The sequence below is a fragment of the Anolis carolinensis genome, chromosome 5 (genome assembly GCF_035594765.1).
Source record: "Anolis carolinensis isolate JA03-04 chromosome 5, rAnoCar3.1.pri, whole genome shotgun sequence".
Taxonomy (NCBI): domain Eukaryota; kingdom Metazoa; phylum Chordata; class Lepidosauria; order Squamata; family Dactyloidae; genus Anolis; species Anolis carolinensis.
The window spans coordinates 189,234,454-189,248,105 of NC_085845.1; the positions used below are offsets into that span (position 1 = coordinate 189,234,454).

Consider the following 13,652-nt stretch of genomic DNA (forward strand, 5'->3'; position numbering starts at 1 on the left):
TGCGGCCACACATGTCCCCTGGGTGAAATTGCCTCAGTGTGAGTTTGCTTTTGGAAAATCTATCTTGTTTGCATTTTAGTGGCCACATGGCAGTGGCTGCTTTGCTTTTTTCTTTCCCAACATGCATGTAGATATAGGTGTTTTCATCTAAGTTGTCATTAGACATTCTGTTATGTGGAGGTGTGTTAATTATTGATACATCTTTGGAAACCCCCTCCCTTAATATTGGGGATAAGCATGGCAGAGGTTATTGACTCCACTTCTGTAAGAGGTCCCAGAAAGAATCTTGCTGGTTGTTTTGGTAAACACAATGTGGATTACTTATTACATTTAGATCCCAATTTTCCTCTAATGAACTCAAAGGGTTCCCATCCCACCCACTTTATCTTCACAACATCCTTGTGAGGTAGACTAGACTGCGAGGTCACCAAGTGAGTTTCATAGCTCAGTGGGGACTCAAACCTGGATTTCCCTGGCTCCAATTCTTCTGCCCTCTAATTATTCCACCATAGTGGCATTTACTGGGGTGAATGAATTTTTCGTTTGATCCTATGGGTATTCTGCCTGGGGGATTCAGGTAGCTGTGATCCAAAAGGGTTGCTTTCCTTAGCTCTGGTCTAGAAGGAGATAAAAATATGACATTCAGCTGAATATAACACCAAGAAGCAGGAGCAGCATTTGATAATAGGAGTAAAATCAAGTGCTTCTTACATGAAGAAAGCTATAATCTGTCTCAAGAGTCAACAGAATTTGGACTTAAAAATAGTTATCAGCTCCAAATAGTGCCTAGTTATAACTCCTTTTTTCCTGATCATTTTCCAAGAAAGTCAATTAAGAGAAATATAAACCAAGTGACCATGAAACCCACAGAATATGCAAATATTATGATTAAAGCTGGTCATGCAGGACCGAGACCTGCAATCCAATACCCAGTTCATACTCTCCAAGTTTGCATTCCATTGGGGCATCTAATTTCTTGGCTATTTAGTCTTCGAAGATTAGTTTGCGTGCACCATGAAATGGTTGTCACCTAAATAATCATCTAGGCTGCAAATGGCAACAAACTTATCCTACTTCTACGTCATGCCCAATTCGTTATGCCTGTGTAAAAGAGGTTACAGTAATAGAATGCCATGTATCTGGCCCTACAATGTTAAGGAATTAGTCAAGCTTGACAACTATATTAAGTTTGGCAGGAGACATTGTATTTTGGAGTCAAAAGAGGTCTGCATGAGAACTTCAAGCTTCTGGGATACTCATATGCCATCTCCTTAAGGAAGAAACATTCAACTCATTCCACAAGCTTGAGTGAGGAACCATTTCCCTCATGAGGACCATATTTCCTTTGGGGAATCTGTTGGGGACCTCATGCTAATGGAAGCTATGGGAGAATGTATTGCCATAAGTGAGTAGGGGCACCTTTCCTCTTCTTCTACATTTTCTCTTTGGACCCTTCCATGCTACTCAGTAATAACATCAACATTCAGTCTAGCTGCCATAAGTGCATCATATGGAATCCATAGCTTTGTTTTTTGATGAGGCATTTCCTTGTTAAGAATTTTAAATACAACCCCAACTGCACATCCTAGATTCCCATAAAATAGAACCATGGCAGTTAAAGTGGTATGATGATATTGTGTAGTGTGAAAGGCTCCTTTGTAAACTTCTTCCCCCTCTTGCAATTCCATTGAGCAATATATGAAATTAGGCTATAACCCAATTTTAGACTTTGTCTTCTGCTGGGATGCCAGAGGGGACAACTGCTGCTGCTACAGGAGAAGGCACCAATGGTTTCCAGTCACTGTCTGTGGAGCCCGATTGCCTTAGACTAGGGGTGTCACGCTCATTTTCATGGAGGGCCACATCAGGCTTATGGTTGCCTTCAAAGGACTGTTGAATCCATCAATGGAGAATAATACATGGATACAGAGGGCCAACAGTCATTTTCTTACACAGTGGTCACTGCTCTTTAGTTTTTAGCCAGTTTGGGTCCCCAGATGTTATTGAATGACAATGCCCATCACTTTTGATTATCTGCCCTATGAACTGGGGATCATGAGAGTTGCAATCCAACAGCACTTATGGCTCTGAGGCTGAGGAAAGGTTAACAAACATCTTAAAGTCAGACTTCATATCCACAAGCTTTGTATCTCAATTCAAGCCCCACTCTCTTCACCAAACAGAACAAATGCCATCCTTCCAGATGCTACTGTATCACAACTCCCATCAGCTAATGCAGTTGTAGCCCAACACTTGGAGGGCCACATAAAATGACATGGATGGCCAGATTCGACCTCCTGGCCTTGAATTTTGCACATGTGCCTTAGACCATGTTAGTGCTAAAGAATCTGAAGGTGGTTGTGAAAGTTAGTAAAGAATATTTTTAAGGTGTTAGAAATGAGGGTGGTCTCCCACCACTAAAGAAGGCACTGTTTCAAGCTCTTGTTGTTTGTACTTTTGGGGGTAGAAATGCCCCTGTCACTTCCTGCCAATAAGCAATCCAATAAACCTGGATTAAACCCATACCTTGAAAAATCATCCAAACTGTCCTTCCCAAGTTCAGTACCTAGAAATAGAGATTGCAAATTGAGACTGTTTGGCTACTCCTGTGCATACTGCAACAAGATTACACCCACCCACTTATTTTATATAATCAGACCGTGACTATATATGAGTCATGTAGATTGATGAAACACTGTAGAATAGTAGGCAGAATGGGGGCAGCAGCAGCAGCAGCCTTGATATGGTTGTATGATTACTTAATATCAATTTGCGTAGTGCTTTACTGAAAATTAAGTGTCAGAGCCATAGATACCAACAGTACTATGAGACTCTGAGACAGATGACGTGTGACTCCCCCACAAACAGGACCCCCCATGTGAGTCCCCATGGGTCACAAATGAGACCCGTCCTTCCTTTTCCATCGTCAGTTTTTTCTAAGACTTCCCAGTCACAAAGAAGCTAGAAATCCCATGAAGAAGAATGAGCCTTTAAAGCAGAGGCTCTCAACCTGTGGGTCCTCAGGTGTTTTGGCCGACAACTCCCAGAAATCCTAACCAGTTTACCAGCTGTTAGGATTTCTGGAAGTTGAAGGTTAAAACATCTGAGGACCTACAGGTTGAGAACAACTGCTTTAAAGGCTATAGTTAGTAACCAGTACTGGTGGAGCTTCTAAAGGTTGTGAGTTGATCATCCAGCCTGCATAAGTCATGAAGTGGCCAGAAGGTGACTCCTTTCCAGAGGACCCTTTTCACTCAAACTGCAGCTTCATGGAGTTGGTCAGATTACTGAATGGTCTCTTAGACTGAGCTCTTCTGCTCTTTAATTAGTTCAAGACAAGACTAGATTTTCCTTTCAATGTCTTGCTTCATCCAACATGCCTTACTTGAATTGGAATTCTTACTGCACCCAAATGCCTCACAGTGCTACCCAAAATTCTTACAAGTGCTCAAGTATGTAGTGCTTTTCTGGACTCATTCAGGAATATCAAGGGGTTTATGTGTACATGTGTACAACCAGAAAATATTCCATGAAATGAACTCTGATGGTTACGTTTCTGGAAAGAGCTGTGACTACCCATTGTTTATCAGATTTCAATCAATGCCTGTAGAGTGTAGAAGGACCTGTTCAACATGGTTCTCTTTACTTTATATATAAGAAACTGGCATATCTGACGAACAATTCCTGTTCATGTAGAGAGGCTCCATGTAAGTAATAGCCTTGATTATCTCCTCCCCCGTCCCAGGTTTGTTCATTCCTGAACAGGGCTAGGATCACCTCACTTTTGCTTTCTTTATATGTTTTTCAATGCTGATGTTTAAACCAGAAATGTAGAAAAGAAAGAGGAGATACTATGTAAGCCATTTGAAAGAACTTATAACACCTCCTTTTCCAGATAACTTCTAGCCTGGGGATCCTGCTGACTGGGAAATGCTGGGTGTTATATCTTTCCAGCCCATAATTGTTAGTTCTATGGGCACTGATTCCCATGCAGCTAGTTTTGTGGGCTCTGTGACTTCTGTGGGTATTTGGGAATTGATAGAAGTAACAAAACAGAACTAACACTATGGCTATGAGTGTTTGAGCATTGACTCCCACTAAGCTAGTTTTATGGATTCACTTATTTTTCTGCATGTTTGGCAATCGGTTCCTATGAAGTTAATTCTATGAGTTCTGTAGTTGGTTGCATAGCCAGATGGCTTCACATTGCTCCCATCCTCGACCAGTCCCAGAATGGTTATTCTGGTAGAGATATCACTTTAAAACCATGAACTGTGGGGGTGAGAGGGGAGTTGTAATGGAGTTCTCTTTGCGTCCTGCTATTCTCCACAATATAGGGTCTGAGACATCGAGACCAAGCTGAAATAAACTTACAGTTCTTGATAGACTGTCAAGGACTTTCCTTATAAAACCTGTACTTTTCTGGAAGTGGTTTCAAACAGTGAAGATTCTTATGTATGGTATGAATGGAGGAGTGGTGAGAATATGAAAGCAGGCAGGAGAAGCCTTTGTGGAAGCTCTGCCTGCCTTTGTCTGCTTTGTGCTAATGGAGTTATTAGAGTTAGCTACAATGTGCAAAGAGAAAAATTCTACTGGAAAGAAACTGATGAATGGTATGATGTTCCTGGAACTACTGCAGGTTCTGAGAAGAGATGACACTCTATTTCATAAAATGGAAGTCTTGGAGTGAATCCTTTCTGGGGATTATAGGAAGAGTCAGTAACAGATCCTGTGTTTGGCCTGCAAAAGGGAAGAAAGAGAAAAGATCTGTCTTTGAAGATCCTTTCCTTGTGTTTCCTAGGGTGTGTCCTCCAGTCTGGAAAATGATACACCAGGAAATATCTATCTTCATATGGTGCCAAAATAAAGGTTATCTATTCTGGTTTTCAGGTTCTTAGAGTGGAGAATGTGTTCCAGGTTTAAGTCAAACAACACACAATAACAGGCAATTGCTTTATTATTAGGTACAATACCACAGTTTTCCATCACATGTTGGGAAATGCCTATACCAGAGAAGTCTTGTAAGTCTATGTACTCCACATCTAAAATCATCATACCAGCCTCATCCCTTCTATCATTTCTTTCCTTATGCAAAAGCAATATGTCAAAAAATGAAAGCATTTTCCTGTGAGTGACCTCTTTTGAAAACAAGAGACGGTTCTTAATAAATGTTTATAGATGTTTATCGAAAATCAAAACCCTATTGAAAGCAATTGGATGGATGTGGTAAATTCTTTCTGTTGATTTCAGAAGCAGAGTCGCTTCTTTCATTGGACTGGACTCTTAATCGTTCATTTCCATGTCACAGGATAAGGTGACTGAGATATTATATTTAAATTCTGGCACCAAAGGAAGAACTCGCGTCCAAAAGCCCAGAGCTTTTAATATTACACTTTTATTATAGATTAATGTTTCCAAGGAAAATAAAGTCAGCTATGTCAACTGGCTGAGAAATATTGTTCATTTAAAGCCAATATATTTTACAAATGCCTTTCTCTCCTGAAAGACAGCCTTGAATAGCTCAAAAAGACATTAAAAACAGAACCAGCTAAACCTCAGACCTTTCATGTCCATTTGGCTGAAGTTTTCCAGATACCTTCCACAACACCATTAAGAACAGCAGCAAATGTCTGTTACAAACAAATGTCTGCTCCTCCCAAAATCAATAAAAGATAATTTAAAATTAAAAATAGAAATGGATAATAGTCTGGATATCAGGGTTAAAGGTCATTTCCTTTTTTGCTCCTTCCTGCTATTCCTGTGATGTTGATTTGTTGAAAGATATGACTGATTGTTTTAACTTGGAAGAGATTCAAAAATTGAGAAGGATATATGGTATGGTTTGTACCACCTCAAACAGATGTTGGCCTGCAAGTCACTTGTTTAACACAGCCTCTCTGCTACAAGTTTGGGAGTACCCACACTAAAACAGCTAAGATCCTACAGCAGGAGATGTATCATGAAGTTCCACCATAGCAGAACTAGGAAACATCTTCCCACGTCCTTTCCACAGGATTCACCTTCCTTCTGGGACTGTTTCCCTGCACCACAGCCATGCTAGGTGAGTGGACAGCTGGGGGGAAGAAGAAGAAGTCTCTATGACTATAGCTAGATGCGTAATGATGACATCCTCTTCCATGTCTTTCTGAGGACCTGTGGAGGTTGTGGTTGATGCCTTCATTGTTATGTACCGTTTCCCCTAAAATAAGACATCCCCAGAAAATAAGACCTAGTAGAGGTTTTGCTGAATTGCTAAATATAAGGCCTCCCCCGAAAGTAAGACATAGCAAAGTTTTGTTTGGAAGCATGCCCACCAAATAGAACACCAGAGCATGCAGGATTGGTAAATGTACATACCATAAAATGTTGTACATGGAAATATTGGTAGTAACAACAAAATTTTGATAGGATTCACAATTTGTCTGGTTATGCTGGTTTATGATGACAACTACTGTACAGTATATAATAAATGTTCAATTTTTTGTTCAACAATAAATGTGAATTCTTCTTCATGGAAAAATAAGACATCCCCTGAAAATAAGACCTAGAGCATCTTTGGGAGCAAAAATTAATATAAGACACTGTCTTATTTTCGGGAAAACACAGTATATAGCTATATCTTGCTGGAAACCAACAAACCATAGTATCCTTTGGTTTGAGGGCAATCTGAACAGCAGGATTGGGTCCACTTTGGCCTGATCCATTGTCCAGATTAGACTTTGGTGTCATCGCCCTTTCCCTGTATTCATCAGCACAATGTTACCCAGAGCTGACCCTGCTTAGCTTCCAAGATCAGATAAAATCTGGTGCATTTAGTGTCTTTAGCCCCAGACTAGTGCTTTTAAAATTGTCAAAGAGTATATTAATATGTGTGCATTGTTCCCAGAAATCTTCATTTCAGCGCTTTGGCAGCTGTGTTGAAAGGAGTTAATGTAACATGATTCCATTTTGACAGGATTTCCAGTGACAGACGGTAGCAAAGCTTAAAGAGTCTTGATTGCTCAGTGTAGATTTATTTTTCCTTCCTTGAAAGATTGACAGTAATTTCTAACTTTTGTCATGTTCTTCCCACTAGCTTGACTACTCCGATTTCTTATACTTTGCTTGTTTATGTTTCCTGCTATAGAGCCTTGTAAGCCTTTAGCTAGTGGGCCCTGTTTCTGTACTCTGTGTATAAAACACTGGTCAGGGACAAACAGCCCTTGGATCATACAGTTGAGGGTGTTTCTACACCATGGAAATAACGCAGTTTGACCACTTAAATTACCATAGGAGCTGGAGGTTGCTGAGGCACCAACACTCTTTGGCAGAAAAAGCTGAAGTCCTTGTGAAACCCCACCTTCCATGATTCCAAAGCATTGAGTCATGGCATTTAAATTAATATTAAACTGCATTCATTTTACAGTGTAGGTGCACCCTCAGGGTCAGTTATGACTTCATTGACCACTCCACATCTGGAGGTACATTGCTGCAGCTGCAGACCATCCCTGCTTGCACATTCATGAGCAACCTTATCCTGGTAGCACTGCAATGGGTTGAGAATTGTGTTGGAAAGTAAAAGCCTATCTGGAAAGAAAGGGTGGCAACCTTATTTTAACATTACAGTAGTTGGATATGTTGGGATTTAAATCCAGACAGGGATGTAATTATTCACTAACATTCTTCTCAAAGGTAGCAATGGATAAATTCAGGAATTGTTTCCCTGCTGTGAGAAATTCTTCTAAAACTCTGCTGATTTGAAGGACTGAATTGAGGACTGTGCAAAATTCACATATGACTGTTTTATGCAGCAGACTGCATTTTCTGCATAGGGAACAGCACTGTCTACATAGAAAACAGTATTTAAATGCATAAATATTTATTCTTGCAAAGCAAATGCCATTTTATGTGCAGGAATGAATACTTTTGTGTTGAAATATTTTCCATGTGACACATACAGATCTGTGCCTAAGTCCTTACCATCACCTTCCTCAAAATAGCGACTCGACTCTGTCTAAATGTTGGACCATCTCTCTCTCTCTCTCTTACACACATTTGGCTGTGTACAGCTGCATATTTCCAATACATGTAAAACCAAAAATGTCATGTGCACTGATGCATCTTCAGTCTGTATCAAAATTTCAATATGGAGTAGGCCACCATTAGTTATTTTGTTGTTGGTACAGAATCTCTTTGTAGGGCTGTTGTTGTTTATTTTTTCAGTCACTTCCGACTCTTCATGACCTCCTGGACCAGCCCACACCAGAGCTCTATGTTGGCCATCACCACCCCCAGGTCCTTCAAGGATAAGCCAGTCACTTCAAGGATACCGTCCATCCATCTTGCCCTTGGTCCATGAGCAGTCGGCCTTTATTTCCTGGAGTATGGATTGGTTTGATCTTTTTGCGGTCCAAGAAGGAATTGCAGGGCTACCACACACCAAAAAGGAATTTCTTTCCATTAAAATCTAGAGACAGGTGGGCATATTTGGCTGGCTTTTGGGTTCATATGGGAGATTTTAAAAAAACAAACAAACAAAAAAAACATGGGAATATTCCACTAATGTATGGATTTGGAAAGACATCTCCACTCTCCATTTCCAAAGACATTTCCAACCCATCAACCTCATCTGTCCTTGCCCCTCTGCCAGACCCCCTTCCCCAATTGGGCCTCTGCTACTTTACCTTCATTTGAAGAAGCAAATGGCACAATGCACACATTTCTGTCTTTAGGAAGGCTCACACCCCAATATACAGGATGCTTTAGTCACATCATTCTATCTATATAGAAAAATCTTTCCAATTTCAAAAATAGTCATCCCTTATAATAAGGGACACCAGCCAATCCTGTCAGTCAAGTACAGGTTTTTCAAAAAAAAATCTTTTTACAGAAACCATCAATCATAATGAAATCAGATGCCAGAACAATCCGTGATGTTGATATATCCCACTATCACCCTCAAAGACCACCCATGGGGAACTAATCTTTGTAATCAACACATACCATTGACAAATATATCTTATTGTATGATCTGTGTGGATGCCAGTATTCAACACATCAACACTAATAAGAGGTGAGCTGATGTGAGCCGTGTCTCTCCCCATCTGAGGCCTGTTTCAAGCCCCAGTTCACTTTAAGTTAGGAATGAATGCACCAATTAGGGACTCAACAAGAAAGCAAAATCTCTGTGAAAAGGATAATTATTACAAATGCTGTCTAACTTTGGAAAGTTTACAGACATGGCATTTTCCAGCCAAGTATATCCTTCCTTTTTGATACAATCTGTTTGCAGCTGGGTGTTTGATTATTGTAACATTTGTGTAATGCATCAGGAAAACCTTCACAGCTGAAAAGCAACATAAGAAATAAACAAGACAAATGCAGTGGATTCCATCAACTCTTTGGAGAGCTTCCATTAGCCGAGTGCTTGAAGATGTCCTACCAAAATGTAAGTATTAAAACTGTCCAGGGAAAGAGACACAATGGAAGCATTGTCATCATTTTTAAAAACTACAATGCATTATAATATAGTTCTTCAAAAGGTCTATACTATGCCATCCACAGATTGCCAGCCAGATATATAAGCATTCTAAAAGCTTAGAGACTGACTATTGGTAAACTGATAATTTATCAATCGTCAACTTCATTACAATGAGCATATAGACACCTGCTAAGCTGGTTGCCTGCCTGCAGTTTTCTACAAAGTACAGCAGAGAACACAGTCAGAATCCTGGTAGTGTCTTTAAATTTGTGTAAGTTCCCCTACGCACATGGTTGTTGATTTTTTAAACCATTGTGCAATTCTGATGTTCAGAGTATAATCGAGAAAATGAGTATAATGTGGATGTACATTTTTGGCAGCTATGTAACTATTGTCATTAGCCTATTTTTGAGGAGATATTTGGCTTTGTAATTTTTTTTAGTTGTCATTGTAATGGTGACATGACAACATCTGACGAAGGTAGACCTGCATGCAGATATTTAGCATCACCATATAAGAGTGATGTAATGGAACCACTAGGTAGAACTTTCCCATATGTCACCCCAATCTGGTCATTAAGTTTCCAGATCTTTGTTTTCTTGGGTTTCCAGTTGAGTGTGAGTTTGACAGATTGTACTCATCAATTGGTTGGATGTTACAGATGAATCATTTGTGAATGATCACATGTGTATTATGGTACACTGTTGATGGTAAAAGATTTTTACAGTAATTATCATTGGTAAAAAGTTACCTATCATAATACAATGAAACTGAAGAGCAACCTATTAGCCAATGATAAGTCATCATATAATCAAGGTATGTGAACATGCTGGGTAGTAAAGGAGTAACCTGTAGGACACATTCCAATACATCCCCTATTCTCTAAATCATGTGTGTGAGAATATGATTTGGCTGTGAACTAAACTGGAGTGGAGCAACTACCCTCATTGTAAAACCTGTTTTACTCGCCATAACTTCAGGAAGAAAAATGTGATAGTTTAAAAGAGAGAGAGTGCAGAAAACATGGACCATGCTGATTTTTGGGGTAATACAGCTCTGAGAATGCCCTAGCTAACATGGCCAGCAGCCATACTGTATGAGGGATTCTAGTAGTTGTAGCCCCTCAAAGCAAATTTTCAAAGCTCTTTTACAATCTGATCACGTGATCCCTTTTCACCCAAGTTTAACCTATCTCTACAATAAATGTTGACACATGTATATATTATCTAACTGCTGATTTTGGTGAGCATCTTGTTGATTGCTTGTTTGACATGAGTGGTTGAGCTCCTTCTCCTGGTCTTCCCTTGGACCATCTTCCGTCGCCGTACTTCCCGGCATAACTCATAAAAGGCCTCCATGATGTTGCCTTCCCCTGTGCAAGCAGAGCATTCATAAAAAGCACATGCTAGTTCTGTGGCCAGCTTCTCCCCTTCTTCTGTGCTGACCTGCCTTGAGTGGTCCAGGTCTGCTTTGTTTCCAACTAGGATCAAAGTCACATTTTTTGGTTTTTTGACTTCATCCAGCAAGTTCTTAAGTGGCAGGACCTCTTCAAAGCTTCCTCTGTCAGTGATATCATATACTAACACAAAGCCCTCTCCCCATCGTACGTGCCCTTCCTTCTGAATGACGTCTTCCTGTTGGAAAGGAGAAATGAAGGAAAGCTGATTTGAAGGCAAAAGAGACACGTATTAGATGCTTGGTACCTGTGATAACAGAGGCTGCTAGGTTGATTTAGCAGCCCTGTCATAGATTCTGCCTATGATCCATTAAAGTGTCAGAAACTTCTCCAGGGCTAGGTATTGCAAAATGCAAGTGCTAGACATAGCAGCAGGAGAAAAGCATAATTCTACATTCTTGTGTGACAAGTACTTCAATAGCTTTATGGTGCTTTTCAGCATGAACCATGAGGGCATGGCTGGACAAACAAGAAAAGAAACATCAGAGGGGTAGTAAAATTGGGAACCCAGGAGCTTGTTCTTTCTTGATATCTGTACCATTTACATCACTCTGTGTTATGCAGTGAACCAGAATCCTCCCTTTAAGCCAGGGATCAGAGAAAAGCTGTCTTTCAAGATATAGCTCCATCCAGCATAGCCAGTGGTAAGGGACTGCAGGGGCAATGGCCCAAAATCTCTGCAGGGCAAAAGGTTCTCATCCCCCCCCCCCCTTTGGTATGACCTAGTTCATGATGGCAGAATATAAGCCACCTCATTGATATATCGATATCGATATAGATATAAAACATTGTTCAGGGACAAACAAGCCTTGGATCATGCAATTGAGGGTGCATCTACACCATGAGAATAATGCAGTTTGACGCCACTTAAATTACCATGGGAGCTGTGGTTTGCAGAGGCACCAGCACTCTTTGGCAGAAAAAGCTGAAGACCTTGTTTTGTTCCTGAGTGAGTGGAAAAGACAACTGCTTTTTTGAATTTTCATTTGCAATGTAATGTGCAAAAAAGAAAAAAATTGGAAAAGGTTTGTCATGCTTTTACCCACTTCTGCTTTATGCTTTGTTTGTTGCTGCTTTTCTAGACCTGACTGATGAGAGATCTATATCTGGAGGTCCAGAGGTGAATATTTTTCATTTAAAGAGGTTGCACCCACCAAACGGGACCAATTTATGTTGGGCATAATTCATCCCCTATGACTTCTCATATATCAAATGTTCCCCTATGTATTTATTAAGCATAATTTTAAAACTCTTTTCATAACATATTATCTAAGAACAGTACCGCAACTGAATAATAATAAACATGGATACATGAGAAATGATAAAACCGGCTGTGGAACACCCTCCCCAGAGATATTCGACAAGTTCCAACACTTTTGGGCTTCAGAAGAGCCCTAAAAACATGGTTATGTGCTCAGGCTTTTAATGAATAATGGCAAAGATGACACGGACTGTCTTATGGCTAAAGCACAAGGTTTTTGTGGACGAATAGATCTGACTATTTGTTTTAAAATAGTTTTTTTTAAAAAAAATTATATTGTATTTAATAGTTTTAATTGATTTTATGTACTGTGTAATTTTGATCTTGTGTAGGCATCGAATTACTGCCATTGTTGTAAGCCACCCTGAGTCCCTTCAGGTGAGAAGGGCAGGATATAAATGTTGGAAATAAAATAAATAAATAAAAGAAAAGCTAAAGAAAAAGCTAAAAACAAACTCTGAACAAAGAAGTCTTACTGCTGCAAGTAACTCGATGCCACCTGTATACTTCTTTTTGAAGACGATCAACAGCTTCAGAGTATAACCACAAATCAGTTTGGTCATTTCTTATCCTTGTTTTCTACTTCCAGGGTCCATTGAAATATCGCTTTGATAAAGATGGCCCTCTTGAAATTTTACATGCATTTTACAATACCTTATGGATTAAGGGGACATCTGCTCCCTCACCTGAGGATAGCAGGCCAGTTTAGAGAGCTTGCCAGTAGGCAATGGCAAGTCTATCATCTTCACCCTGGATCATACATTGGCTGAGGCAATCACTTTATATTGCCTGCGGGCTGGGCTAGATCTAGATAAGGTGACTTCTTGGGAGTCTCGCCTATGGCATTGTTGGTCTTTTCTTCTGTGGTCATTGTCACTCCTAAATAAACTTTCTGCTCTTGTGAGAAAAGCAATCAAATAACCAGGGGAATCAAAAGGATTCCTTTCCCTCTATTTTTCTTCCAATTGTCCTGCTGACTTGGGATTGCTCCATTTTTCCTGCTCCACTTTTGTCTCAAATAGCTCATTGCTTTTCCCTGATGTTAAGTTCTATTTCCCGGTGCCAGCATTTTTCTGCGAGGACAGCAGTTCTTGCTTACCTGCCCAGCTGTATCTAATATTTCCATGGAAATGACTTCATCATCAATGGTGGCTTGATGTCGATAAGTGGATTCTTAAGAAAGAAACACAAACAAGAAACACTAAGTTAAATAAAGCATCTTTCCGCTTGTCTTATCAACTAGGAACCATTTCCTTCTGCTTGTTTTGTGTTACATCTATATTATTAAGTATTCATTTATCTATCTGTTCTACTGTATAAATCAAAATGCTTGATCACCAAACTTGGTATGTCAGTTAATAAGGCCAATATGGATTTGGACTTGATCCATCAGCTAACTATTCTGGGCACATCAGAAACAAACATTTTGGCTTTCTGTATTTTTTTTTGTTTTAGAATACACTTATCCAACATAA

The 13,652-nt window shown here is 39.8% G+C and overlaps 1 protein-coding gene across 1 annotated transcript in view; it reads right to left on the bottom strand.

The window, feature by feature from the left end:
* Window positions 1–4,939: 4,939 nt before the first annotated feature.
* Window positions 4,940–13,652, bottom strand: part of rerg (RAS like estrogen regulated growth inhibitor) — a 119,587-nt gene continuing 110,874 nt past the window's right edge. Inside the window, exons 4-5 of the mRNA XM_062983131.1 lie at window positions 13,277–13,350; window positions 4,940–11,094 (exon numbers count right to left, since the gene is read on the bottom strand). Coding sequence (XP_062839201.1) covers window positions 10,687–11,094; window positions 13,277–13,350 — 482 coding nt within the window. The 3' untranslated portion in view covers window positions 4,940–10,686. The remainder of the gene's footprint in view (window positions 11,095–13,276; window positions 13,351–13,652) is intronic.